At 36.6% G+C, this 24,663-nt stretch overlaps 1 protein-coding gene across 1 annotated transcript in view; it reads left to right on the top strand.

Moving 5' to 3' along the window:
- The window catches only part of XPO1 (exportin 1), a 55,283-nt gene that overhangs the window by 17,350 nt on the left and 13,270 nt on the right, over window positions 1-24,663 (top strand). Inside the window, exons 5-14 of the mRNA XM_042780563.1 lie at window positions 9,989-10,050; window positions 10,265-10,309; window positions 17,206-17,387; window positions 18,245-18,293; window positions 18,374-18,493; window positions 21,531-21,659; window positions 22,590-22,748; window positions 23,341-23,538; window positions 24,074-24,212; window positions 24,572-24,660. Of these exons, the coding sequence (XP_042636497.1) occupies window positions 9,989-10,050; window positions 10,265-10,309; window positions 17,206-17,387; window positions 18,245-18,293; window positions 18,374-18,493; window positions 21,531-21,659; window positions 22,590-22,748; window positions 23,341-23,538; window positions 24,074-24,212; window positions 24,572-24,660 (1,172 nt within the window). The remainder of the gene's footprint in view (window positions 1-9,988; window positions 10,051-10,264; window positions 10,310-17,205; window positions 17,388-18,244; window positions 18,294-18,373; window positions 18,494-21,530; window positions 21,660-22,589; window positions 22,749-23,340; window positions 23,539-24,073; window positions 24,213-24,571; window positions 24,661-24,663) is intronic.

The following is a 24,663-nucleotide window of genomic DNA, read 5'->3' as shown; positions in this document are numbered from 1 at the left end:
ATGCTTAACTTTGCATTTCCCTATTAAGTAATGCTATTAATGTGTTTATTTGCCGTCCCTGTATATTCCTTATGAGTTTTAGTGGCGTAGTGCATAAAGCATTTGACTGCTAACCAAAAGGCTGGAGTTACAAAGCTACCAGCCACTCCTCGGAAGGAAGGTTGGGCAATCTACTTCCACACTGATACTACCTTGGAAACCCAAGGAAGGGTCTATATGAGTCGGATCCAACTTGATGGCAGTGGGTTTGATAAATTCTTTGGTGAAGTGTCTGTTAAGGTATTTTCCACGTTTTTCATTGGGCTGTTTTCTTACTGAATTATAAGAGTTCTTCGTATTCTAGAGTCCTTTGTCACATCCATGTTTGCCAGTATTTTCTTTGAGTTTAAGAAATCTTTGCCAAACCCAAGATCACTAAGATTTTCTTTGTTATAGAAGTTTTACGATTTTCACTCTTATGTGAATGTCTGTGATCCATTTAAAGCAATTTATATATATGTTAAGAGGTGTTATGGTCAGATTCTCTTTTTTTGCATATGGTATCCAATTTTTCCAGCACCATTTGTTGAAACGACTTTTTTTCTATTCTCTTTCATTGATCTAGCTCTAAGCTTAGTACTACACTGTATGGATTACTGTAGTGAGTCATGAAACCGTTTAGTCTTTCAAACTTGTTATCGAAGTTTCGACTGTTACCTTTTGTCACATTTCTCCTAAGTATTTAATGTTTTTCATGCTATTATAAATAGTATTTTTAGATTTTTAATTTCTGATTATTCATTGGTATTATGTAAAAATGCCATTGTTCTGTTTTCTCCTGAACATGTAGTTTGTTCCAATTATGGTACTCTTAGAACTTTAATATTTGGACCACTTATTAATTAGATTGTACTTTTATTTATTTTTTGTAGTTTTTTCATAACTCATTGAGTATTTAGTTCACAGTAGAAACCCAGCTTCATATTTTTCTTAAGTAACTAGGTTGGATCTGTAAGTCTCTTTGTGGTTATTTCAGTGATAATTATAAGTGTTACTTTCAACATGTAACAGAGGTGATTGATCTTCCTTTGTTGATGATTTTGAAACAGTATTTAAGCTTTTGGGGTCTGTGGTAGTTAAATTTGTATGTCAACTTGGCTGGGCCTGGTTTAGTGGCTGGGCAGCTGGTGGTATTTATTCCCCATGATGAGACTGGAAATCAACTCCATGGTGGAATCTACCACAAGCAGCTGAGTAGCTGCCTTTGGGATGTGGTCGGCTTCCTGTATTTAAGGAAAAGCCTTGGGGATAGTCTTTAGCTTATGGCACGCTTGGACCCTGCATGTAGCTGTGTCGTTCAGCAGCCTGCTGTGCTCTGCTGACCTTGGGACTTAAAATGGACTTGAATGAATGGCTTGCCGTTTGGTAACATTGGGACTGTGCCATTTTATTTTGTCGACCTTGGGCTTGTTAGCCTCAGCAGCCAGTGGCTGCCTGAGTGAAGAGGAAACTGTATGTGACATTGAGATATTCTCCCAGTAACTTTCTACATAATTCCTTAGGAATCAGGAAAGCTTGATATAAAAACCAGTAACATTTCAATGAAGAGTTCTCATTAAAGTTTATGTGTCACTGAGAAGTACAGTTAACTTTCCATGGTTATCAAGTTTTTCAGTGGAGTCACACACATAGCTGTAGCATTCCTATAAACATACTCCCCTCAAACCATTATTTCCTCCAGCTTCAGTGGGCCGGGAGCAAAAGGTAGTAGAACTGAAGCCCAAGGTCAAGGAGCTTTCACACAGCCCTTGGAGCCTGGCACTTTGAACTTGGACTTAAAACCTCCAAACTGTGAAAGAATAAACTCCTGTTTGTTAAGGCCATCCCGTTTGTGGTATATTCCTGTCAGAGCAGCACTCAGTAACCAGAACAGTCTTAAGCCCTTGGTGTCTAAAAGGAATCTATGAAATATTCAACAGAATGCAATGTTTGAGTAGGGTGTAAATACTTCTTGTCAGTCTACGAATTGTCAGGCAAGCACATATATATATATATATATATATATATATATATATATATATATAAAGATATATATGTTTTTACACTATGATGGGATAGTAGAGGAAAGAAAATTATTATTGATTAAATAATCATTTTATCTCTAAAGGAAGAAAGTGTTCAGGATGTTCTGCATTTCAGCATGAAATATAATTGACAAGAACCTTGTTACTATAGGTAAAAGCATTTTTCCTACTTCTGGTTAAGGTAACAATTTGGTCCCTCTCAAGTATTCTGATTATGTGAAACTTCCAGTGAGAGCTGACAATACTTACTACAGCCAATCTATGGGAGTCCTATGTTGAGAACCCATGTTTATCGTTGTTTTTGGCCATTTCTTCTCACAAGCATTCCAAGGAGTGATGATTAGAACAATATTCTGTATTCCCTGAAACATTAATAACCGTCTGAGCCCAGTGTTGGTTATCTAAATGGACAGATGTTGGTGTTAAATGTATGACACAGAAAGAGCTTAACTAGCAATCACAGATGGCGTTTTTGGAGAGATGTGCCAGTAAGCAAATATGTCAGGTTAAGTTGATTGGATACTTGTACTATTACACAAGGTTGGAACTTTTTTGAACTCAGTTTTTTCCCTTTTTGTGGTTTTACGTTTACATTAATGCTGTTTCCTATGTATATGAAAACAAGCCACTGTGAAGAAAGGGGAGTCGGAGCACCTTTTATACTCATAGTGACCCCTGTTGGGTTTCCAAGGTGGTAAATCTTTACAGAAGTAGATTGCCCAATCTTGCTTCCATGGAGCAGCTGATGGGTTTAAACCACCATCCTTCTGGTTAGCAGTCAAATGCATTAGGCATTGTGCCACCAGAGCTCTGTATAGTGACCCTATAGGACAGTACAACTGCCCCAGAGGTTTCCAAGGCTGTAATATTTACAGAAGCAGACTGCCACGTTTTCTTCTTCAAAGTGGCTGGTGGGTTTGAACTCCCAACCTTTTGGTTTAGCAGCCTTGAGCTTAATTATTGCAACACCAGGGCTCCTCTAAATAGTTAAAAGTCCTCTATGATTAAAAGTCCAGTGTGTACTTCCAAATCAGCATGGGCATTATTTAAATTTAATCTATTTAGCTAGCTAGTTGATGCTATCCATTTGGAAGTTTATATTGACAATTTAATACTGTTAGGTTTTCATTTGAAACGGGACTGTGAAGGACATTTTTCTTCACATTAGTTGAGAAAAGTAGATTTAGATCTTTAAACTTTAAATAATTAGAAAATATAGTCTAAAAATCCTAGACATGAACTTTTGTTCCTATTGAAAAGATAAGGATTTGAGGGGTGTATGTTTATAGGAATGCTACAGCTATGTGTGTGACTCCACTGAAAAACTTGATAACCATGGGAAGATAATTGTACTTCTCAGGGACACATAAACTTTAATGAGAACTCTTTGGTGAAATGTTACTGATTTTTGTATCAAGCTTTCCTGATTCCCAAGAAATTATGTAGAAAGCTACTGGAATAATATCCTAATGTTACATACGATTTCCAAATAATTGATAATTTCTAATTAAGGTGCTCTTCACAGTCCCTAAAGCTGTTCTTAATTAAACTACTATTGTCTTTAATTTGGGGCAGACTACAAGGAAGGGATTTGAAGAAGGAGTTGTGCTGTTTGAATAAACCATGTGTAGTTAGCAGTAAAGGCTGGTGGTTCAAATCCACCAGCCACTCCTTGGAAGGAAGATGGGGCAGTCTACTTCCGTAGTGATCCTGCCTCATAAACCCAAGGAGGGGTCTCTAAGTCGGGTCCGACTTGATGGCACATAACAACAAAACAGTTATTAGCAGTCGGAGGTTATAGATGTGGAGCATTATGTCAAAAATGTTTGTTATAGTTCCGGTGTTTTGAAAGGGTGTTAGTACTGAGCTGGATGTGTACTGATTATTATTGTACAAAACCACACACTGTCATCAAGTCAAGTTCCACCTCATAGCGACCCATAGGATTTCCAAGACTAAATCTTTATTGAGGTACATTGCCTCATCTTCCTCCCACTGAGGAGCTAGTGGGTCTGGCAGTTGCTGACTTTCTGATTAGCAGCCAAATGCCTTAACCGCTGTTCCACCAGAGCTCCTTGATCATTGTACAATGGTATTAAATTAAGAATTTTTTTGCTTGTTAGGGATCTTCCATTTTGGGGCACCTATTTTCACTTTTCTATTTTTCATCTTTTGTCCTTACTTCTACAGGTGAATCTCACTAACCTCTGTAAAGAAAGAGAAGGTACTTAATTTATTGATTAGATTGGTAACAGGAGAATTGAAGATCTGTCTGATCTCATTTTCTTATTCCTTAAGGCCCATCATTGCAGCCACTGTGTGAATCCATCTGACTGAGGATGTAACACTGTCTGATCAATGTTAATGAACAGTAAAACATGACACCACGTACCCCTATCCCTAGTATGACAGATTGAGGATATACTTTTAGGGGGAGAAGAGAAAACAAGAATACCAAAGAAGTGTATCCTCGATCGGTACGTGGTGTCATTATGTTTTACTGTTCATTAACATTGATCAGACAGTGTTACATCCTTAGTCAGATGGATTCACACAGTGGCTGCAATGGTGGGCTCAAGCATAGCAAAGATTGTGAAGGTAACGTAGGACAGAGGGGACTCTGTGAGTTGGAGCTGACTCTACGGCACCTAATAACAACATTGACCAGTTGATTTTTGTGGCGTCTGCTTGTTTTTTCTTTACAAATATAGTATGTTTCCTTTGTAGTTGATAAATACCTTGGGGAAATAATTTGAAAGTATGCAGATACCCATTGTTTTCTCAAACTTTCCCATTGGTTTTAGCACTCATAAGTGGAGCTTGTCTATAACAGTATTACTGTGGTCTTTGTTTAATGTAGACCTGACTTTAAAATGTAAGTGATGAAAGTTATCATATGACTGTTTTTGCTTATGTTCAGCAGTCAGTTAAGATATTTTTGGCACCTGGCAGGCAGTTCTTTAAATTTTTCTCATACTGTGGTATAAATGGTTAAGCACTGGGCTACTAACCAAAAGATTAGTGTGAACCCACTCAGAGGTACCTTGGAACAGAGGCCTGGCAATCTGCTCCTGAAAGGTCATAGCCTTTGAAAACCCTATGGAGCACAATTCTACCGTGCGACACATAGGGCTGCAATGAGTCAGAATTGGCTCAGTGGCAGCTGGGTTTTTTTTTTTCATTATTATTATTAGATTCTCAGTTGATAACTCTCATTCTATTCTAGTAAAGCTTTTCAGCAATTAAGAAAGCATTTCCATAATTTGTGTTTGTTTTCATTTTGTTGTGGTATTTTGTTTTTATTGGGACACGAGAGGAAATGGTTTTATCTTGTTAATAGAAATTAAATTTTCAAATATTGGTGATGAGCTCTGGCATCATAGTGAATGAGGTACTTGACTGCTAACCAAAAGGTAAGCTGTTCAAACCTACCAGCTACTCCACAGAAGGAAGATGGAGTGATCTACTTCTGTAAAGATGTACAGTCGAAAACCCAATGGGGGTCACTGTGAGTCGGAAAGAGTTATCTACCGCTCTGGTAGCATAGTGGATAAAGCACTTGACTGCTAACCAGAAGGCTGGTGGTTCAAACCCACCAGCCACTCCTCGGAAGGAAGGTTGGGCAATCCTACTTCCGCAGTGATACTGCCTCGGAAACCCAAGGAGAGGTCGCTATGAGTCAGGGCCGACTCGATGGCACATAACAACAACAAAACAGTCTGTCAGTTTGTAGTATTGTGGCTTCCTGTATCTGTGAGGCTAGAAGCTGTGCCAACAGTATTTCAGATACCAGCAGGGTCACCCATGGTGAACAAGTTTCAACAAACCTTCCAGATAAGGGAAACCGGGGAGAAGGACAGGGCCATGTACTTCCGGAAAAATTGGCCAGTGAAAACCTTATGAATATTAGTGAAACACCACCTGATGCGTTACTGAAAAACTTTATGAATAGCCCTGAAACAATGTCTGATATAGTGCCAGAAGATGAGCTGCCTTCTCAATTAGAGTCGACCTTAATGACATGGATGAAGTAAAACTTTTGAGACCTCCATTTGCTGATGCAACATGACTCAAAATGGGAATAAACAGCTGCAAACGTCTATTAATAATTGAAATATGGAATGTACAAAGTATACAGGTAGGAAAATTGGAAGCTGTCAAAAATGTCATGGAACACATAAAGATCAATATCCTAGGTGGTGGTATTATGTGCCATCGAGTCGGACCCGACTCAAAATGAATCCTCCGAGGCGGTTGTTGTTGTTGTTGTTATGTGCCGTTGAGTCGGCCCCGACTCATAGCAGCCCCTCCTTGGGTTTCCGAGGCAGTACCACTACGGAAGTAGGATTGCCCAACCTTCCTTCCGAGGAGTGGCTGGTGGTTTTAAACTGCCAGCCTTCTGGTTAGCAGTCAAGTGCCTTAGGCAGTACGCTACCAGAGCTCCTATCCTAGGCATTAGTGAGCTGAAATGCATTGGTATTGGCTATTTTGCATCAGACGATCATATGGTCTACTATGCCAGGAATGACAAATTGAAGAGGAAGGGCATCACATTCATCATCATACAGAATGTTTGAAGATCTGTCCTGAAGTAGAGTGCTGTCAGTGATAGGCTAATATCCATATGCGTATAAGGAATGCCAGTTAATATTACTGTTACTCAAAATTGCACATAAACTAGTAAAGTAAGAGTTGACTTAATTGAAGATTTTTTCCAACTTTCTACAGTCTGAAACTGCCAAACATGCAATCAAAATATATTGATAATTACTGATGATTGGAATGCAAAAGTTGGAAACAAGAAGAATCACCAGTAGTTGGAAAATAGTCCTTGGTGATAAAAATGAGGCCAGAGATTCCATGATAGAATTTTGCAAGACTAATGACTTCCTGATTACAAATACCTTTTTTCAACAACATAAACTGTGGCTAAACACATGGACCGGGAGCTCTGGTAGCATAGTGCCTAAAGCACTTGACTGCTAACCAGAAGGCTGGCGGTTCAAACCCACCAGCCACTCCTTGGAAGGAAGGTTGGGCAATCTACTTCCATAATGATACTGCCTCAGAAACCCAAGGAGGGGTCGCTATGAGTCGGGGTCTGTCTGACTCAGTGGCACATAACAACAACAAACAACACATGGACCTTGGGCCAGATGGAATAGACAGGAATGAGATTGACTCCATCCATGGAAAGAAGTGATGTTGTCATGTGCCATCGAGTGGTCTCCGATTCATGGAGACCATACAGCAGAACGAAACATGGCCTGGTCAAGTGCCAGTCTCACGATCCCTACTATATCTGAGCCTATCACTGTAGCAGTTCTGTCAGTCTGTCTTGTTGGTGGCCTTCCCCTTTTTTGTTGACCCTCTGCTTTACCAAGCATGATATCCTTCTCTAGCAAATGATCCCTTCTGACTAAAGTAGGTGAGACGAAGTCTGGCTATTCTCACTTTCGAGGAGCATTCCGGCCACACTTCTTCCAGGATAGATTTGTTAGTTCTTTCAGCAGTCCATGGTGATGTTTTAAGCTCAGTATCTTGAGGCAAAACAAGGCCAGGAGCTGATTATGAAACAGACCATGGTCATTATAAAGGAATGGAAGAAAAGACTAAAATAGTTATCAGAAAATACTCTGAAATTAGTCCCTGAACAGAGAATTGCTAAAGAGAATGGAAGAAATAGTGAGGTAAAAGAACTGAAAAGAAGATTTCAAAGGGCAGCTCGAAAGAGTAAGGTAAAAGATTACAATGGAATATGCAAAGATGTGGAGTTATAATACCAAGATGGAAGAGCACGCTTCCAGAAATGCAAACTGGATTCAGAAGAGGATGGGGAATGAGAGATACCATTGTTCATGTCAGGTAGATGTTGGCTGAGAGCAAAGGATACCAGAAAGCTGTTTACTTATGTTTTACTGACTATGCAAAGGCATATGACTTTGTGGATTATAACAAATTACAGGTAACATTGTTAAGAATGGGGATTCCAGAACATTTAATTGTACTTACAAGGAACCTGTACATAGACCAAGAGGCTGTTGTTTGAACAGAGCAAGTAGGTACTTCTTGTTGTTGTTATGTGCCGCCGAGTCAGACCTGACTCATAGCGACCCCTCCCTGGGTTTCCAAGGCAGTATCACTACGGAAGTAGATTGCCCCATCTTTCTTCTGAGGAGTGGCTGGTGGGTTTTAACTGCCAGCCTTCTGGTTAGCAGTCACGTGCCTTAGGCACTATGCTTCCAGAGGAAAGGATGTGTGTCCTTTCACCATTCTTACTCAGTCTGTCAGAAGCTGGAGTATATGTAGAAGAACACAGCATCAGGATTGTAGGAAGACTTATTAACAACCTGCTACATGCAGACAACAAAAACCTTCCTTGCTGAAAGTGAAGAGGACTTGAAGCACTTATTTAAAGTTTTAAGAAGCAAAGGTGTCACTTTGAAGACTTAAGGTGCACCTCACCCAGAGCATGGTATTTTCAATCACTTTATATGCATGTGAAAGGTGAGCAATGAATAAGGAAGACCAGAGGAGAATTGATGCTTTTGAATTGTGTTGGCGAAGAATACTGAAAATACCATCAATAGCCAGAGAGACCGATCTGTCCTGGAAGAAGTGCAGCCGGAACGCTCGGTGGAAGCAAGAATGACCAGACTTGGTCTCACCTATTTTGGTCATGTTGTCAGAAGGGACCATTCCCTGCAGAAGGATATCATGCTTGGTAAGGTGGAGGGTCAGTGAAAAGAGAAGATGATTCAGCTAGATGGATTGACACAGTGGCTGCAACGGTGGGTTCAAGTATAGCAAGGATTGTGAGGTTGGGACATGAGTGGGCAGTATTTTGTTCTGTTGTACATAGGGTCACTATGAGTTGGAGCTAACTACAGCACCTGACAACAACAATCATAGCTTACATATAAAAGAGTAAATTTAACACTTTAACTCAAAGATGACTATTACCCTGATCACCTCTCATTGGTTCTGCAGATTCGTTATCATGCTTTTATATATTATTATGTAGTTACAATATCAAGTAAGCATTTTGCTACTTTACATTCGAGTGTTATTTCCTGAATATTTTTATGAGCAAAATTGTTAGCAAATCCATTCTCACTGAAAAATTAATTCCAGCGTTCCATATTTGGTAGGTGACCCTTGGAACATACAGCTTCACAAATCCTTATCTGCATTTGCAAGTTCAGAAAGTGCTTCAAACTGAAAATCTTGACTCATTTGGTAGCAAAGCCTTAGTTGAACAGTTGTGATACTATTTATAGTCTTTTTCCACATAGTGGGAAATACTAATTTGTTAAGTTAGCAGTGTTGCCTCATACCATTTAGACAGGGGGTTTTAATGAAACCAAAAGGCAAATTAAACTCACTGCCATAGAGTTGATTCTGACTCACAGTGACCCCCCCTTGGGTTTCCGAGGCAGGAAATCACATTCGAAAAGTATAACATCTGACCTCAATTTTTGAATACTTATATAAACTTATTTTGTGATGCTTGCAAAGTAAAATTTTCATGGTTTTGACAGTTTTAACCAATAAAGCAAAATTGATACATAACATATATTTTTTAAAAAATGTGTAATTAGTCCTTTGTGGTGGTTTATATTTGGAAATCACAGATACATAGATAAGCAATTTGTTAAATTGGTAGATATATAGAATTGAAAGTATCTTAAGAGGTACCTTGCTAAACATTTTATAATTATATTCCATCAAGTTAATGGAAATTTTAAGAGAGTATTATAAAAAAATGATTGGCATTTCTTTAAAATGCTGACATGAATTATGGGGTTGGTGTCTGTTATCCAAGTTTACTCTGACCTACTCTCAGTGGCTATTAAGATTTGTGGGCACTGTATTGTGTTGAACAGTTTTTTATCCTTTATGTGTTCCTCCCTGCCCCCCAATAGGAATAAAAAAATACGTTGTTGGACTCATTATCAAGACATCGTCTGACCCAACTTGTGTGGAGGTAAGTTTTTTTTGGAGATTATTTGAAAAGTAATATTTTGTGTATGAACATCTTTGGCTAGATTTAGATTCTGTTTCTATTACAGACATATGTCTGTATGATCATTTACAATAGAGTTGAAATTACTAGTCTCAGTGTTGCCTGTTTCTTATATTCTTAATAAGGATACCTATTCTAGGCTCTTGTTTAATCTAAACTTTTTTTCTCTCCCTAGAAGGAGAAGGTATATATCGGGAAATTAAATATGATTCTTGTCCAGGTAAGCCTTGATTAACTTGTTTTCCTTAGAAGAACTAAATGCTTCAGTTAGGCCTATTATGCAAACAAAATGTCCAAACCTACTCTTATTTATTTATTGAATAACTGGACTAACAGCTACCGGAAATAGTGATAATAGTCTAGTAATAACTACAATATTTAGCCTATTACCTAGTGTTGAAAATTGTTAATTTGCTGTGATAGGAAACAACAAATACCATAAATCTACCTTTAAATTACATTGAATCTTTGTAATTTGTTTGCCTAGTACTGTGCATGTGTCCTTTACATGCAAAATGTCTCAATCCTGATTCAGATATCATTGCCTTATAATTTTGCATCCTTCTCATTTGTTTTGACACTTACTCTGCATTTCTAACTCTCTTTATATTCCACTTTAGAATTTTTAGTAGCTACTTGTTTTCTGTAGTATGTAAAGAAATTTTCCAAGCATTTAATTGCATATGCAAGGAAAAAACATTATTTTCCTATTTAAACAAATTTAGAAACATTTAGCCTCCTGAAAAAAATTGGGCTTTTCACTATGTTAAACTACCTTTTTATACTTGAGGACTTTCTGTTGTTACCATTTCTCTGAAGAGGGTAAGAAGGGAGCAAATAAAGAAAGTAGCTACTTAGAGACCTTGATGGCATAATGAAGTGCTTGTCTACTAACTGAAAGGTCAGCAGTTCAACCCACCAGCATCTCCACAGGAGAAATGAACTGGTGACATGCTCCCATGAAAATTCCATCCTAGGAAATCCTGTGGGGCTGTTGGACAGCTATGAGTTGTAATCTGCACAGTGGCATTCAACAGCAACATTAGTAGTAATTGTTTGGAAATCCCTAACCTAAGAAAATGTATAGTCCAGACTGATAAATCTAATGCATCTGAATCCCTGTGTCTTTTGCTTTCATTTATTTACTTTTATTGTTGTAAAAGCATATACACTAAGACATTCAGCATCATAACAACTTCCACATTTACAACTCCGGGACATAGGTGATATTTTTCAAGTTACGCCACCATTGTTGCTATCCTTCCCAAAATAATTCCACCACCATTAACACAAATTCATTGTTCTGTGAACAAAACCCTCCCTTTTCCCCCTCCCTCCTACTCCTGGAAACCAATAGTGATCTTTGGTTTCTTTTCTTTTTTTTTTTTTTCTTTTTAACCTACCTAGCAATTTTCCTTCCCCTCCCTGGTAACCGAGAAAGAAAGTTTCCTTCCATGTGTAAACCTTTGCTTTGCTTGACTTTTTACAATAGTGGGTTAATATAATATTTGTCCTTCTGTAATTCACTGACTTCACTCAGCATAATGTCCTCCAAGTTCAACCACGTTATGTGGTGTTGCACAGATTTTACATTATCCTTTAGTGTTGCATTGTGTGTGTGTACCACAGCATAGTTATCCGTTCTTCTGTTGATGGGCATTTATGTTGTTTCCATCTCTTTGCTATTGTGAATAGTGCTACCGTGAACATGGTGTGCATATATCTGTGTGTATTTGTATTCTGGTTCTCACTTCTTGATATATACCTAGTAACGGGATTGCTCAATCAAATGGTATTTTTAATTCCAACTTTTTAAGGAATCACCATAGCGATTTCCACAGTGGTTGCATCATTTTACAGTCCCACCAGCACTGTATGAGAGTTCCAATCTCAGCTTCCTCACGAGCATTTGTTACCTTATGTCTTGTTGAACTTTGCTGTTGGTGCTGGGGTGAGACGGTATCTCACTGTTGTGACTTATATCTCTCTAATGGCTGCAAACATTTCTTCATGTGTTTGTTGGCTGCCTGAATATTTTCTTTGGTAAAGTGTCTGTTCATGTCTTCTGCCCATTTTTCAATGGGATCATTTGCCTTTTTGATGATAAGGTGTTGAGAGTTTTCTGTGAATTTAAGAGATAGAGAAGTACTTTGTCAGATATGTCATTGCACAATATTGTTTCCCATTCTGTGGGTTCTCTTCTTACTCTTTTGGAGAAGTCTTTTGATGCACAGAAGAATTTAATTTAGGGCCCCTAAATTTGCCCTTACTTTTTCCTTGATGAACTTTATAATTTTAGGTTCCACATTTAAGTCTTTGATCCACATGGAGTTTTTGTGTATGGCTTGGGATATTTATCTTGTTTCTTTTTTTGCAAATGAATGTCCAGTTTTGCTTAGCACCATTTTTTAAAGAGACTGTGTCTTGCCCATTGAATGGATTTTGTCAAAGATCAACTGACCATAATTATTTCTGGGTTCTCAATTCTTTTCCACTGGTTTTCGTGTCTACTGTTGTACTAGTACGAGACTGTTTTGACTACTGTGGCTATGTAGTAATAGATTTTGAGATCTGGGAGTGTGTGAGACCTCCTACTTTGTTCTTCAATAGTGCTTTGCTTATCTGAGGGCTCTTTCCTTTCCATATAAAATTAATGATTGGTTTTTCCTTGTCCTTAAAGAATGTTGATGGGATCTGGATCGGGATTGCATTGTGAATGTATTGATTGCTTTGGGTAATATTGATATTTTCACCGTGTACAATCTTCCTATCCATGAGCACAGTATGTTCTTCCATTTATGTAGATCTCTGAAGTTTTTTAAAGTAGTGTTTTATAGTTTTCTTTGAATAGGTATTTTGTGTTCCAGATAAGATTTATTCCAAAGTGTTTTATCTTTGTGGTATCTGTTATAAATAGTGGGAGCTCTGGTGGTGTAGTGCCTAAGGCACCTGACTGCTAACCAGAAGGCTGGGGGTTCAAACCTACCAGCCACTCCTTGGAAGGAAGATTGGGCAATCTACTTCTGTAGAGGTTCTGCCTCAGAAATCTAAGGAGGGGTTGCTATGAGTTGGAACTGACTTGACGGCAGTGAGTTTGGTTTGGTTTTGGTATTGTAAATGGTGTTGATTTACTTTTCAGAGACTTCATTGTGGTGTAGAGGAATCCAACTGATTTTTGTATGTAGATCTTGTATCCTGCCACTATGATAAATCTTTTCAGTAAGTTCCAGTAGTTTTCTTGCTGAGTCTCTTGGGTTTTTTATGTATAGGATCATATCATCTGCAAATAAGTATAGTATTTCTTCTTCCTTAACAATTTGGATGCCTTTTGACAATTCCCTTTCTCGCCTTTTTGTCCTGGCTAGGACTTCCAATACAATGTTGAGTAGAAATGGTGATAGAGGGCATCCTTGTTTGGTTCTTCTTCACAAGGGGAATGGTTTCAGTCTCTCTCCAATGAGAATAATGTAAGCTGTTGGTTTTGCATATGTGCCCTTTATTATGTTTAAGAATTTCCTTTCTATTCCTGTTTTACTGAGAGTTTTTATCAGGCATGGGTGTTAGATTTTATCAAATGCCTTTTATGCATCTATTGATAATGGTCATGTGATTCTTTCCTTTCTTTTACTTATGTAATGGGTTTTTTGATATGTTGTTGGAGTCTATTAACTAGAATTTTGTTAAGATTTTTCTGTTTTTTCATGAGGGAAGCTGGTCTTTTTAGTGGTATCTTTGCCTGGTTTTAGTATCAGGATTATGTTTGCTTCATAAAATGAATTTGTAAGGATTCCATCCTTTCCTTACGTCCTGGAGTAATTTGAGTACAATTGTTGTCAGTTCTCTGAATGTATGGTAGAATTCTCCAGTGAAACCGTTTGGGTCTGTCTGTTTTTTGTTAGTAATTTTTTTATGACCTATTCAGTTTCTTTTGTTACGGGTGTGTTCAGGTTTTCTACTTTAGTCTGTGTTAGTTTTTTCATGCTATCTGCTGCTGCTGCTTTTCATTTGTTAAGCTTGGTCTTCTATTGCATTGGTTTCTAATTTTACACCATTGTTATCTGAGAAGATGCTTTGCAGTATTTCAGTGTTTTTAAATTTATTGAGGCTTGCTTTGTGGCCTAACATATGGTCTATCCTGGAGAATGTTCCATGTGCACTGGAAGAGAATGTCTGTTGTGCTGGTGTTGAGGGAAGTGCTCTGTAGATATCTGTAAGGTCACGTGGGTTGATTATATTGTTTAGTTGTTAAAGTCTGATTTATGTATTTTGGGGCTCATTAATTGGATGCATTTTTATGTCTCATTGATCCTTTAATCATTATGTAATGTCCTTCCCTGTCTCTTATGGTAGTTTTTGTTTTAAAGTCTATTTTACCAGAAATTAATATTGCCACTCCTGCTCTTTTTTAGTCTATGTTTTGTCTTTGTGTCTCTCAGGTGAATCCGTTGTAGACAGCATATGGATTGGTTGTGTTTTCTTATTCAGTCTGCAGCTCTCCATCTCTTCAGTGGTGCATTTAATCTATTTACATTTGATGTAATTATCTATAAGTATGAATTTAGTTGCCATTTTGTTAGGTGTTACGGCTTTTTTGTGGTGTTGCTGGTTTCTTTGTTTCATGTAATTTTTTGTGCTATGTTCCTTTTGTTTATAAATCATGTTATCATTTCTTTTGTTGCTAGTCTTTCAGTATTCGCTAAATATTTGTGTCTTTTTTATTTTGATGTGACGGTTTATTATTTTTCTTTGCAGTTACTCTGTGATTTATGGTTTTCTACCGAGATTTAGAACAGTCTGTTCTATCTCACAATTGTTTTAGAAGTTCTGTACCTACACTATTTATTCCCTCTTTTTGGTTTGTAGTTGTCCTCACTTGCCAATTGATGTCCATCCCTGGTTCCCTGTTTACAGTCTTAGAAGCTTATTTTATTTTGGATACTTCTGTAACTGTCTTGGTTTCTGGATTATGTCATCATGTGTGTTGATCATGCTTTTGTTGGTTCTGTGTCCAAAGGACTCTCTCCCTTTAGCATCTCTATAAGTTTGGTCTGGTTTAAACAAATGCTTTTAATTTCTGCTAATTTATAAATGTCTAATTTTATCATCATTTGAGAGGAACCATTTTGCTTGGTATATAATTCTTGGTTGGAAATTTTTTTTCTTTCGGTATTTTATGTATATCATTCCAGTGTTGTCTGCCTGCATGGTTTTTGCTGAGAAATCAGAGTTTAGTCTCAATGGTTACTCTTTTTAGGTAAATTTTCATTTTTCTTGTGCTGCTTTTGGGATTCTTTCTTTGTCTTTGGTTTTGGTGATTTTGAATATAATATGTCTTGATGATTTTCTTTCGGGGTCTGTCTTGTTTGGGGTTTGTTGCTAGTCTGAAATTGATATCTTCTCATCTTTTCATCGTATTTTGAACATTCTTTTCCAACAAATCTTCAACACATTTCTCTGGTTTTGTTTGTCTCTTCGTATTCTGGAATTCCAAGTTAATTCTCTTGATACAGTATTCCACATGAATCTTAGGCTTTCTTTATTTTGTTTTGATCTTTTTAACAAAGTACTATTGAGGTATTTGCCCTCGGTCTCAATTCTGTTTTCCTTTGATTAGATTCTATTCCTTTGCTTCTTCACTTAATCTATTTCTGAAATCTTACTGTTAATCTTCTGGATTTCTGTGTTGTTTTCCTAAATTGTTCTAGAGTTTTGTTTCTTAATTTTGTCAGTGTTTTTCTTGATCTCTCAGTCCATTGAAGGTATCTAAATACAGTTCTTTTGTCTCCAGGACATTGTGATATCATTGTATTTATATTTAATTGGTGATATATTTTGTAGTGATTCATGTAAAACACAAACTACATAAACAAATAGGAACAATCACCAAAAAAAAAAAAAAAAGAGGAAAGGCAGTACACAAGAAGAAAATTTTTTTAAAATATATTTTAAAACAAGATGAAAGAGGAGAAAAATCCTAAAATATATGGGAGGAAGGGGTGAGAAAAAAGAACAAAAGTAAAAGAATAGTGAAGAAAAAATGAGAAATGTGCGGGGGAAAAAATGAAAATACAAAATGGGAAGAACCAGAAAAAGAAAAGAAAGAAAAACGAAGGGAGCTAGGAAAAGGGAAGAGAAAGAAAATTTAAAAAAAGCAATAACTAGGGAAATTAAACAGAAGAAAAGGAAAGAGGAATAAAGGAGGAAGAAAAAAGAATAATTTAGAAACAAACAAAAACAAAACTAGGGAGGCAAGGGCCAGGGCAGCCAGGTCTGTCAGGTGATACCGACTAGGATGGAATTCCTACTGCTGCAGAAGATGGGTGTAGGTAGGCAGGGTATGGCCACACCTCTGTTCACCAAGAGAATATGGGGTATAATTAACAAGCGGAATACCACACCATTCCTGTTGTCAGCCTCCAGTGCAGTTTCCTGTGCTGTCCTCAACAAGTGGAGACTGTTTTAGGTTGCTGCCTACATCAGAATGCTGCTTTTACAAATACTTAAAATAGCCATGCCACTTGCAAATATGCAAAATGGCTGGACACTAGTTCAACCAGCAGTCCATAGCTCTGTTTGTTGTCTTCTCTGTTTTACTTTCTAATTCTTAGTCACCGGTGCAGTTGTCCATGCCACTTGTAAATATTCAAATTGACCATGCTTTCAGTACTTGTTAACAGTCCACAGCTTGATCTGTCTCCTTATTCACTGTTTTTGTTCAGGTTCTTCTAGTAGTTGGTATTTAACATAATTCTTTTATCGTTCCTTTTAAAGCTCTAGGTTCCAGGATTATTTTCTGTATCTGTTTCTAAGTTTTTCTTTGAGCTAGATCTTTGAGACTTGTAGGATGATTTGCATACTACATACCTGTCAAGCAAATGTTGATAAACTCCACGTGTGAGCACAATTTGACCATTAGTTAGGATAAATGAGAGGGCTTATGAGGTATCCAAAGGTGTGGACCATTTTAAATGTGCTATATAATCTCTACCCAGTGTATGTATGGAGTGTGGTAAGAGGGAAAGTATGTAAAGAGGTTGATATTTATGCCTGATACGTTACACAGCATCTTTGAAGATTGACAAGTGAAATGAAATAACATTTCATGCCTTATTTTAGATACTGAAACAAGAATGGCCCAAACACTGGCCAACTTTCATCAGTGACATTGTTGGAGCAAGTAGGACCAGTGAAAGTCTCTGTCAGAATAATATGGTTATTCTTAAACTCTTAAGCGAAGAAGTGTTTGATTTCTCTAGTGGACAGATAACACAAGTGAAAGCCAAGCATTTGAAAGACAGGCAAGTAATTTTTTTGTTGCTCAGTTTTCTAGTCGGTTCTCTGATGATTGCAAGTAATTTGGAAATAAATTTTAAACATTTAAGGAGGTGATCAGTAATACTCTAAATTCATTGTAGTAATTTTGGACAACAGATTACATTGGCTTTACATGGGGCTAATATTGTAAATATGTAGGGTTGGAAAGTATGCATGGGGTTAATAGTTACGATCTCATGGTTATTTCATTCATTTCATGCAAAAAAGATTACAGTGCAAGAGGTCCCAGAAATCTTTTTGTGGTCCATTTTATGATATGGTGACCAATTCTAAGGAAATGACTTGCATCTAAATAGTGTTGAATTCGTAGTAGCTCTGCTTCTTGTCAGTTCCCCTTTAGATATCAGTAGAAAGATACCAGACTCCACTTTGTAGTGAACAGCCAGGATAAACTGTAGGTTTGTAACATTTTCCACTTAATAAAAATTTGGTCTACTCATTAGTAACACAGTAAAATTTTACCTTTATTTATTTATTCCAGCTTAAGATTTTATGATTTTCCCTTTAGTTCAGTATATTAGCACATTTCAGGATTTGGGATTTATCATGTCCAATGCCATTTCCTTTATTTTTGAGAATTTTGCAATTATTTTAATTAAAGATGTTTACTTGGTAGAAATTAACGAAGTAAAACAGAATGGCAAAAACCAAATGCTCAAGAAATGAAATAATGACTTTGTAGATTTAGGAGTTACTGATATTTTTATTGTGTTTAAATAGAAGTCACCCAAGTCTTTTAAAACCAATTATCATTTTTTTAAATTACATAAATAAAATTATTTCTGAGTGTCTTCTAAATCTTACCACTTTTTTTTAATAGCATGTGTAATGAGTTCTCACAAATATTTCAACTATGTCAGTTTGTGATGGTAAGTGCTTTAATTTTTATTTTTAAAAATATCTATTAATTATAAGGAGCTAATTACTTACAAGTATGTGTGTGTTACAGGAAAATTCCCAAAATGCTCCACTTGTGCATGCCACCTTGGAAACACTGCTCAGATTTCTTAACTGGATTCCACTGGGATATATTTTTGAGACCAAGTTAATCAGCACATTAATTTATAAGGTACAGTACACACAGTTGTGTTTATGACTTCATAGTCAGATACATTAATTCTTTTATTTTGTTTTTCCCCCAATTGTGACTTCAGTGAAAGTTTTGCAGAGGAAATTAGTTTTCCATTCAACAACAGTTCATACACATATTTTGTTTCATGATAACTGTCCTCATAATTTAACGGGTTTCTCCCACTTCTTCCCTGTGGTTTCCTTTTCCCAGTGTTGTTCTTCCTATGCATTCCTCCCATCTGAGTTATCTCCCTGGTATAGTTGTTCACTGTAGGCTAGTCCGTTGTTTGGCTGGAAGCCACGGGAATGAGTTCAGTGCCAGGCCGTAAGGGTAACTAGGAGCCATAGTCTCAGAGGTTTCATTATTCCTTATTAGACTAGTAAGCCTGTTCTTTTTTATGATTGTGGGTTTTGCTCTGCCATTTTTCTCCCACTTTATCTAGGATCTCTTATTTTGATCCCTTTCCAAGTAGTTGGCAGGGGAAGCTGGGTATCATCTAGTTCTTTTGGTCTCAGGATCATGTGTGCTGAGGTTTACATGGTCTACTAGTACTTTGAACTAATTATTTCCATGCATTTTTAAAATTTTCTTCATTCTTTGCTCTGGATGAGGGGAGACCAATTGTTGTACCCTAGATGGCTGCTCACAAGCTTTTAAGACTCCACTTGTTACTCACCAAAGTAGAAGGTAGAGCAGTTTTTGTGTAGTGTGTTATGCTAATTGAGCTTCATGTCCCCCATGACCATGGTCCTGAGCTCACAGGAGCAGCGACTCAGTCCCTCCAGGTGTTACACTGTGGTAGAAGTTACATCTTTGCCCTCTGTTAGGTTTGCTATACATAATGGACATATCTTACAGAACATACAAATACTTAATGTAGAAATATCATCTGCCAAACTTAAATATGGTCATGGGTGTGTTCCCTTTTACTGATCCTTTAGCATATCTACCTACGTGTCTACCTGTAGATTATTTGTTACTGATAATGCATTATTGTGTATGTAAGTGTTTACCTTTGTTGTCTGTACCTCATATGAACCTCTCCATGTCTTCCTTCTCCTTAGCATTATTGTGCTTGTCAGTGACTTGATACATTGCTTTACCCTTTCCCAAAATCAATACTTGTCTCTTACCTATCTAGCAGTTTATCCTCCCATCCCTGATAACCAACGAAGTAAGTTTCCTTCCATGTATACACCTTGACTTTTACAGTTGTGGACTCATGCTGTATTAGATCTTCTCTGATTGGCTTAATTCACTCAGCATATAATGTCCTCCAAATTAATCTACTTCATGAGATGTTTTGCAGATTCATTATTCTTTAGTGTTGCATAGTGTTCTGTTGTTTGTATGTACCATAGTTTGGTTATCCATTCAGCCCTTGATTGGCACTTAGGTTGTTTCCATCTCTTTGCTGTTGTGAATAGTGCTGCGATGAACATATGTATCTATTTGTGTCCTGGTTCTCACTTAGAGTACATACCTAGCAATGGGATTGCTGGTTCAAATGGTATTTCTATTTCCAGCTATTTAAGAAATCACCATAATGTTTTCCACAGTGATTGTGTCATTTTACAGTCCCACCAGCAGTGTATGAGTTCCAATCTCTCCATATCCTTGCCAGCATTTATTTTCTGTATTGTTGAGTTTTGTTATATTATTCCTCTGTGAAGCTCTTTTATGTAGAAAGACCCTTCTGCCTATATAATCATAAGCAATTGTTTCCAAAATGAAAAAAGTGCTCACAAGAGTTAAGTACTTTTCCATAGTTACAGCTAGTAATTGTTTGAGATGTGCCTCAATACCCTGTTTCTGCACCATGTAATGCAGAAATTCAGTGTCAAAAACTAATAGATTTGATTAATAATACCATATTTTAGTTGAATAGATATCACAGTGAGGTAAATCAAGTTTTTACAGAATTAAAAGTCCTTGTAACTTTTTCCTGGTAATTTTAAAGTAACAGCATGTTGTATAAATCCAAAAATTGTTCCTTCAGAGATAAACACTGTTACCATGTGGTAGTGTTATTTTTCCAGAACTTTTTTTGCTGCTATAATGAATAAATTGTGCTTAATTCGTACTATAAAACCAGACTCTGATTTATATTTTGAACTTTTAGTTCAAGGTTGATAGGAACTCTCGTGGTATAGTGGTTAAGGCATTTGGCTGCTAACCAGAAGGTCGGTTGTTCGACCCCACCACCTGTTGTGCAGAGGAAAGATGAGGTAGTCTGCTTCCTTAAAGATTTATAGCCTTGGAAACCCAGTAGAGGTTGCTGTGAGTCTGAAGTGACCCAGTGGTAGTGAGTTTGGTTTTTTGCTTTGAGTTCAAGGTTGATAGTGTGATTCTGATAGGATTTAAAGTATCTTTTCAATAGAGCCATTGTCTTATTAATATTCAGTTAAGTTATATATAGTGTTTTGCTATTGTCACAGAACAGTAGGGAACATTCTTAAACATAGAATATTAATGCACTTGTCCAAGTATTTATTTCATGTAAATTATACATGCAATTGTTGGATCAATAGGTAGGTCCATTTTTAAGAACTTTGAAGCTCATGAAATTGCTGTCTGCATGTGGTATGTTATTTTTGTGCCTTTTCAGTGATGGAATGAATGGTAAATAGCCAGTTTTCCCCACATACTTGCTTTTATTCTGTATTATTACCTACTAACTAACATTCAAAGTAATTGTAAATCTTGGGTTTTACTTGCACTACACAGAAAAGGGCACCTCCCTAAATGTGATATAATAGGTCCTAGGAAAGTTGCCAAGCAATTTTATGTTTTTTTAGATGTGTGAGGACACTTCAGAAGAAAGCACAATTTGCTCCCAAAGAAGTTAGTGTCTACTAGGTGAATAATGACATTTCCTCTAAAACTATGTGCAAAATAAAAACATTTATCATTCATTTATCTATATTTGTTTTGTAGCCTATGTTCTTAATTGTTACATTCTTTTTTCCTTTCTTTAATTGTAAACGAATTGTGTTTCACGCCATTGAATTTTGATTGTTTTGTTTTTAAATAGTTCCTGAATGTTCCAATGTTTCGAAATGTGTCTCTAAAGTGCCTCACTGAGATTGCTGGTGTGAGTGTAAGCCAGTATGAGGAACAATTTGTAACTCTATTTACACTGACAATGATGCAGCTAAAACAGGTACTATACAATAAACACTGTTTTTAAAACTAACTGAATAATTTTAATGCTTCAGAAAATGTTGCATTAGATTTGAATCATTTCACACAAGTTATAATAGATTTTTAGTGATACGGTTACATATTTATACATAAGATCAATAATGGTAAGCTATAAATTTGGTGAGCATTTTGAAAATGCTTTCAAATAAAGGTTTTGGGTATACCATGGTAATTTGTATCTATAAAATTTAGAAGCTTAATCTTTTTGTCAGAGACCTGACCAAACAATGGGTTACGTGGGATCTGATAAAAACTCTGCTACTGACCTTGACTCTTGAAATGAAGGACCTGTTTCCATCCCTAACACATTAGTTTTGTATTCTGGATCAGCAATACTTGTTTCAAACACTGTGAACACTGGATAAAAGTTACCATCAGTCATACCATTAGTTTGGATCCTTCTGTTGAACTCGTATTGATATAATTATGCTCCTTGGAAGAGAAACCTTAGGGACACCATAGATTTACTTTGAGGAAACTAAGTTGAGGCTCAGTATTTTATTGACTTACCTGTAAATTACACCAAACTGTTTCTTAAATCAGTTTGGTATTTGATTAAGAATGTGTGAAGTGATCCAGAAGACTAATCATACTAATAGTAGATGTTTGTGATAAGAATAAATGGAACATTTTTATATTTTTAATGACATGAAGGAGAGAAAAGTCTGACAGAGAAAAATTCAAAGATTGTACCAGATGCATCAAATATTGTCTGTATCATTTTACTTTTACACAATCAAGATCATGGGCATAAAGATACAAAAAGAGTTAATACATATAGGAGATCAAGGGATTCTAATTGTTTTAATATTAGAAAGGATGATGGAATCAGGACTTAATACTATCTTTTTAATAAACGTAGACTAATAGTTCGTATTCAAACTTGCAGATGCTTCCTTTAAATACTAATATTCGACTTGCATATTCAAATGGAAAAGATGATGAACAGAACTTTATTCAAAATCTCAGTTTGTTTCTCTGCACATTTCTTAAGGAACACGGTCAACTTATAGAAAAAAGATTAAATCTCAGGGAAACGTTGATGGAGGTAGGCTTTGATAGAGCCTTTTGGTTTTTTAAATTCTTCTCTATATAACTCTTGAAAAATGTGCCATTAATTTAAAATGTTTATCACTTTTGAGATGTCCTTATTACTTGTCTGCGCATTATTAAATACAGTTGTCAATACTGATTATTACAGCTACAAGCCAAGTTTCCTGATTTTGTAAGTGACCTTTTATAGCTAGCTTCTTTCACATAAGCTTTTGGAGTTCATCCATGTTGTAAAATTTGTCCATATATCATTATTCTTCATGGCTGAATAATATTCCATTTATGGATATGCCACATTTTTAAAAATCAGTCCATCTATTGGTGAACGTTTGGGTTTGTTTCCAACTTTGGTTGTATTGTCCAAAGCCCTTTAAACCCTGAACTTTTGTAAGAGACTTGATTAAAACATGAAGAACATGTGAGAAGAAAGCACAGTTTACTCCCAGATAATTTGGTCTGTTGGATGATTAATGAAGTCACAGTAAAACATGAATTTTTATTTCCCACGAAAGTAGCAAGTGGTAGGAAGTTTGAAGTTACTTAATAATGTCTAAGGATTACTTTAATAGTTTTGGTCTTATATATAGGCCCTTCATTATATGTTGTTGGTATCAGAAGTAGAAGAAACTGAAATCTTTAAGATTTGTCTTGAGTACTGGAATCACTTGGCAGCTGAACTCTATAGAGAAAGCCCCTTCTCTACATCTGCCTCTCCGTTGCTATCTGGAAGTCAGCATTTTGATGTTCCGCCCAGGAGACAGCTCTATTTGCCTGTGTTATCCAAGGTAACAAGTAAAGTAAATAGTTGAGTGCTCTTCCTATCGCTTATTGTGTGGTTCTCTGAGCTACGTGCAAATACTTGCTTTGCTTTTTTGTTGTTGTTGTTGTTTGTTTGTTTTGTTTGTTTGTTTTTGGCTAACATCCAAATTAGTGAGTTTTATTTTTAAAGAATCTGACAACTTCTCCATGAAGGTTAAAAACTACAGTGTGAAAAGGGTTCATTCTCAAAGTGTAGTCTTTATACCAGAGACTTTGGCATCCTCTGAGTTTACTAGAAATGCAGATTGCAGCCTCATGAATCAGAATCCTGAATGCTCTGGGAATCAGGAAATTTAACAAGTTCTCTAGGTGCTTCGTAGATTAAAGTTGGGGAACCATGGCTTGTGGGTTTGCCTTATTCTTAACTTGGAAGAATCATTTTGTTTAGTATGGTGACATTAAGTGCATACCTTAATTTGGGGCAGTGGCTGCATTTCCGGGTTTGATGGTGTTGATTTTTTAAAACTAACACATTTTTATTGATGCATTATTGTTAAATAGGTCCGTTTATTGATGGTTAGTCGTATGGCTAAACCAGAGGAAGTATTGGTTGTAGAAAACGATCAGGGAGAAGTTGTGAGAGAATTTATGAAGGATACAGATTCCATAAATTTATATAAGAATATGAGAGAAACATTAGGTAAGTTAATAATGCTAATAATTTAACTTTTACCTTTGTCATCCTCTTCTTGGGTGTTTAGTAATTTTTAGGAGCTCTGGTGGTGGTATAGGGGTTAAGGCATTTGGCTGTTAACCAAAAGGTCAGTGGTTCAAACCCACCAGCTGCTCCAGTGGGGGTCGCTATGAGTCAGAATCAACTCAGGGGCACTGAGTTGGTATTTTGTGTAATTTTTAGAAAATACGGTAACGTGTAGTTTCTGAATATGTTAATAGCCGTCTTGATCTTGGTTGATGTTCTGTTGTTCCTTAGCCGTGGTCTTTTTACTCATGAGTTTTTTTAATCTCAAACAACCAGAACTTTTTTTTCTCTCCTTATAGTTTATCTTACTCATCTGGATTATGTAGATACAGAAAGAATAATGACTGAGAAGCTTCACAATCAAGTGAATGGTACCGAGTGGTCATGGAAA

The sequence above is a fragment of the Orycteropus afer genome, unplaced genomic scaffold, assembly GCF_000298275.1.
Source record: "Orycteropus afer afer isolate SDZICR_OR568_19922 unplaced genomic scaffold, OryAfe1.0 scaffold00046, whole genome shotgun sequence".
NCBI classification, from domain to species: Eukaryota; Metazoa; Chordata; class Mammalia; order Tubulidentata; family Orycteropodidae; genus Orycteropus; species Orycteropus afer.
Note: the sequence above shows the minus strand (reverse complement) of the source record. Positions and strands in the feature narration are given on the sequence as shown.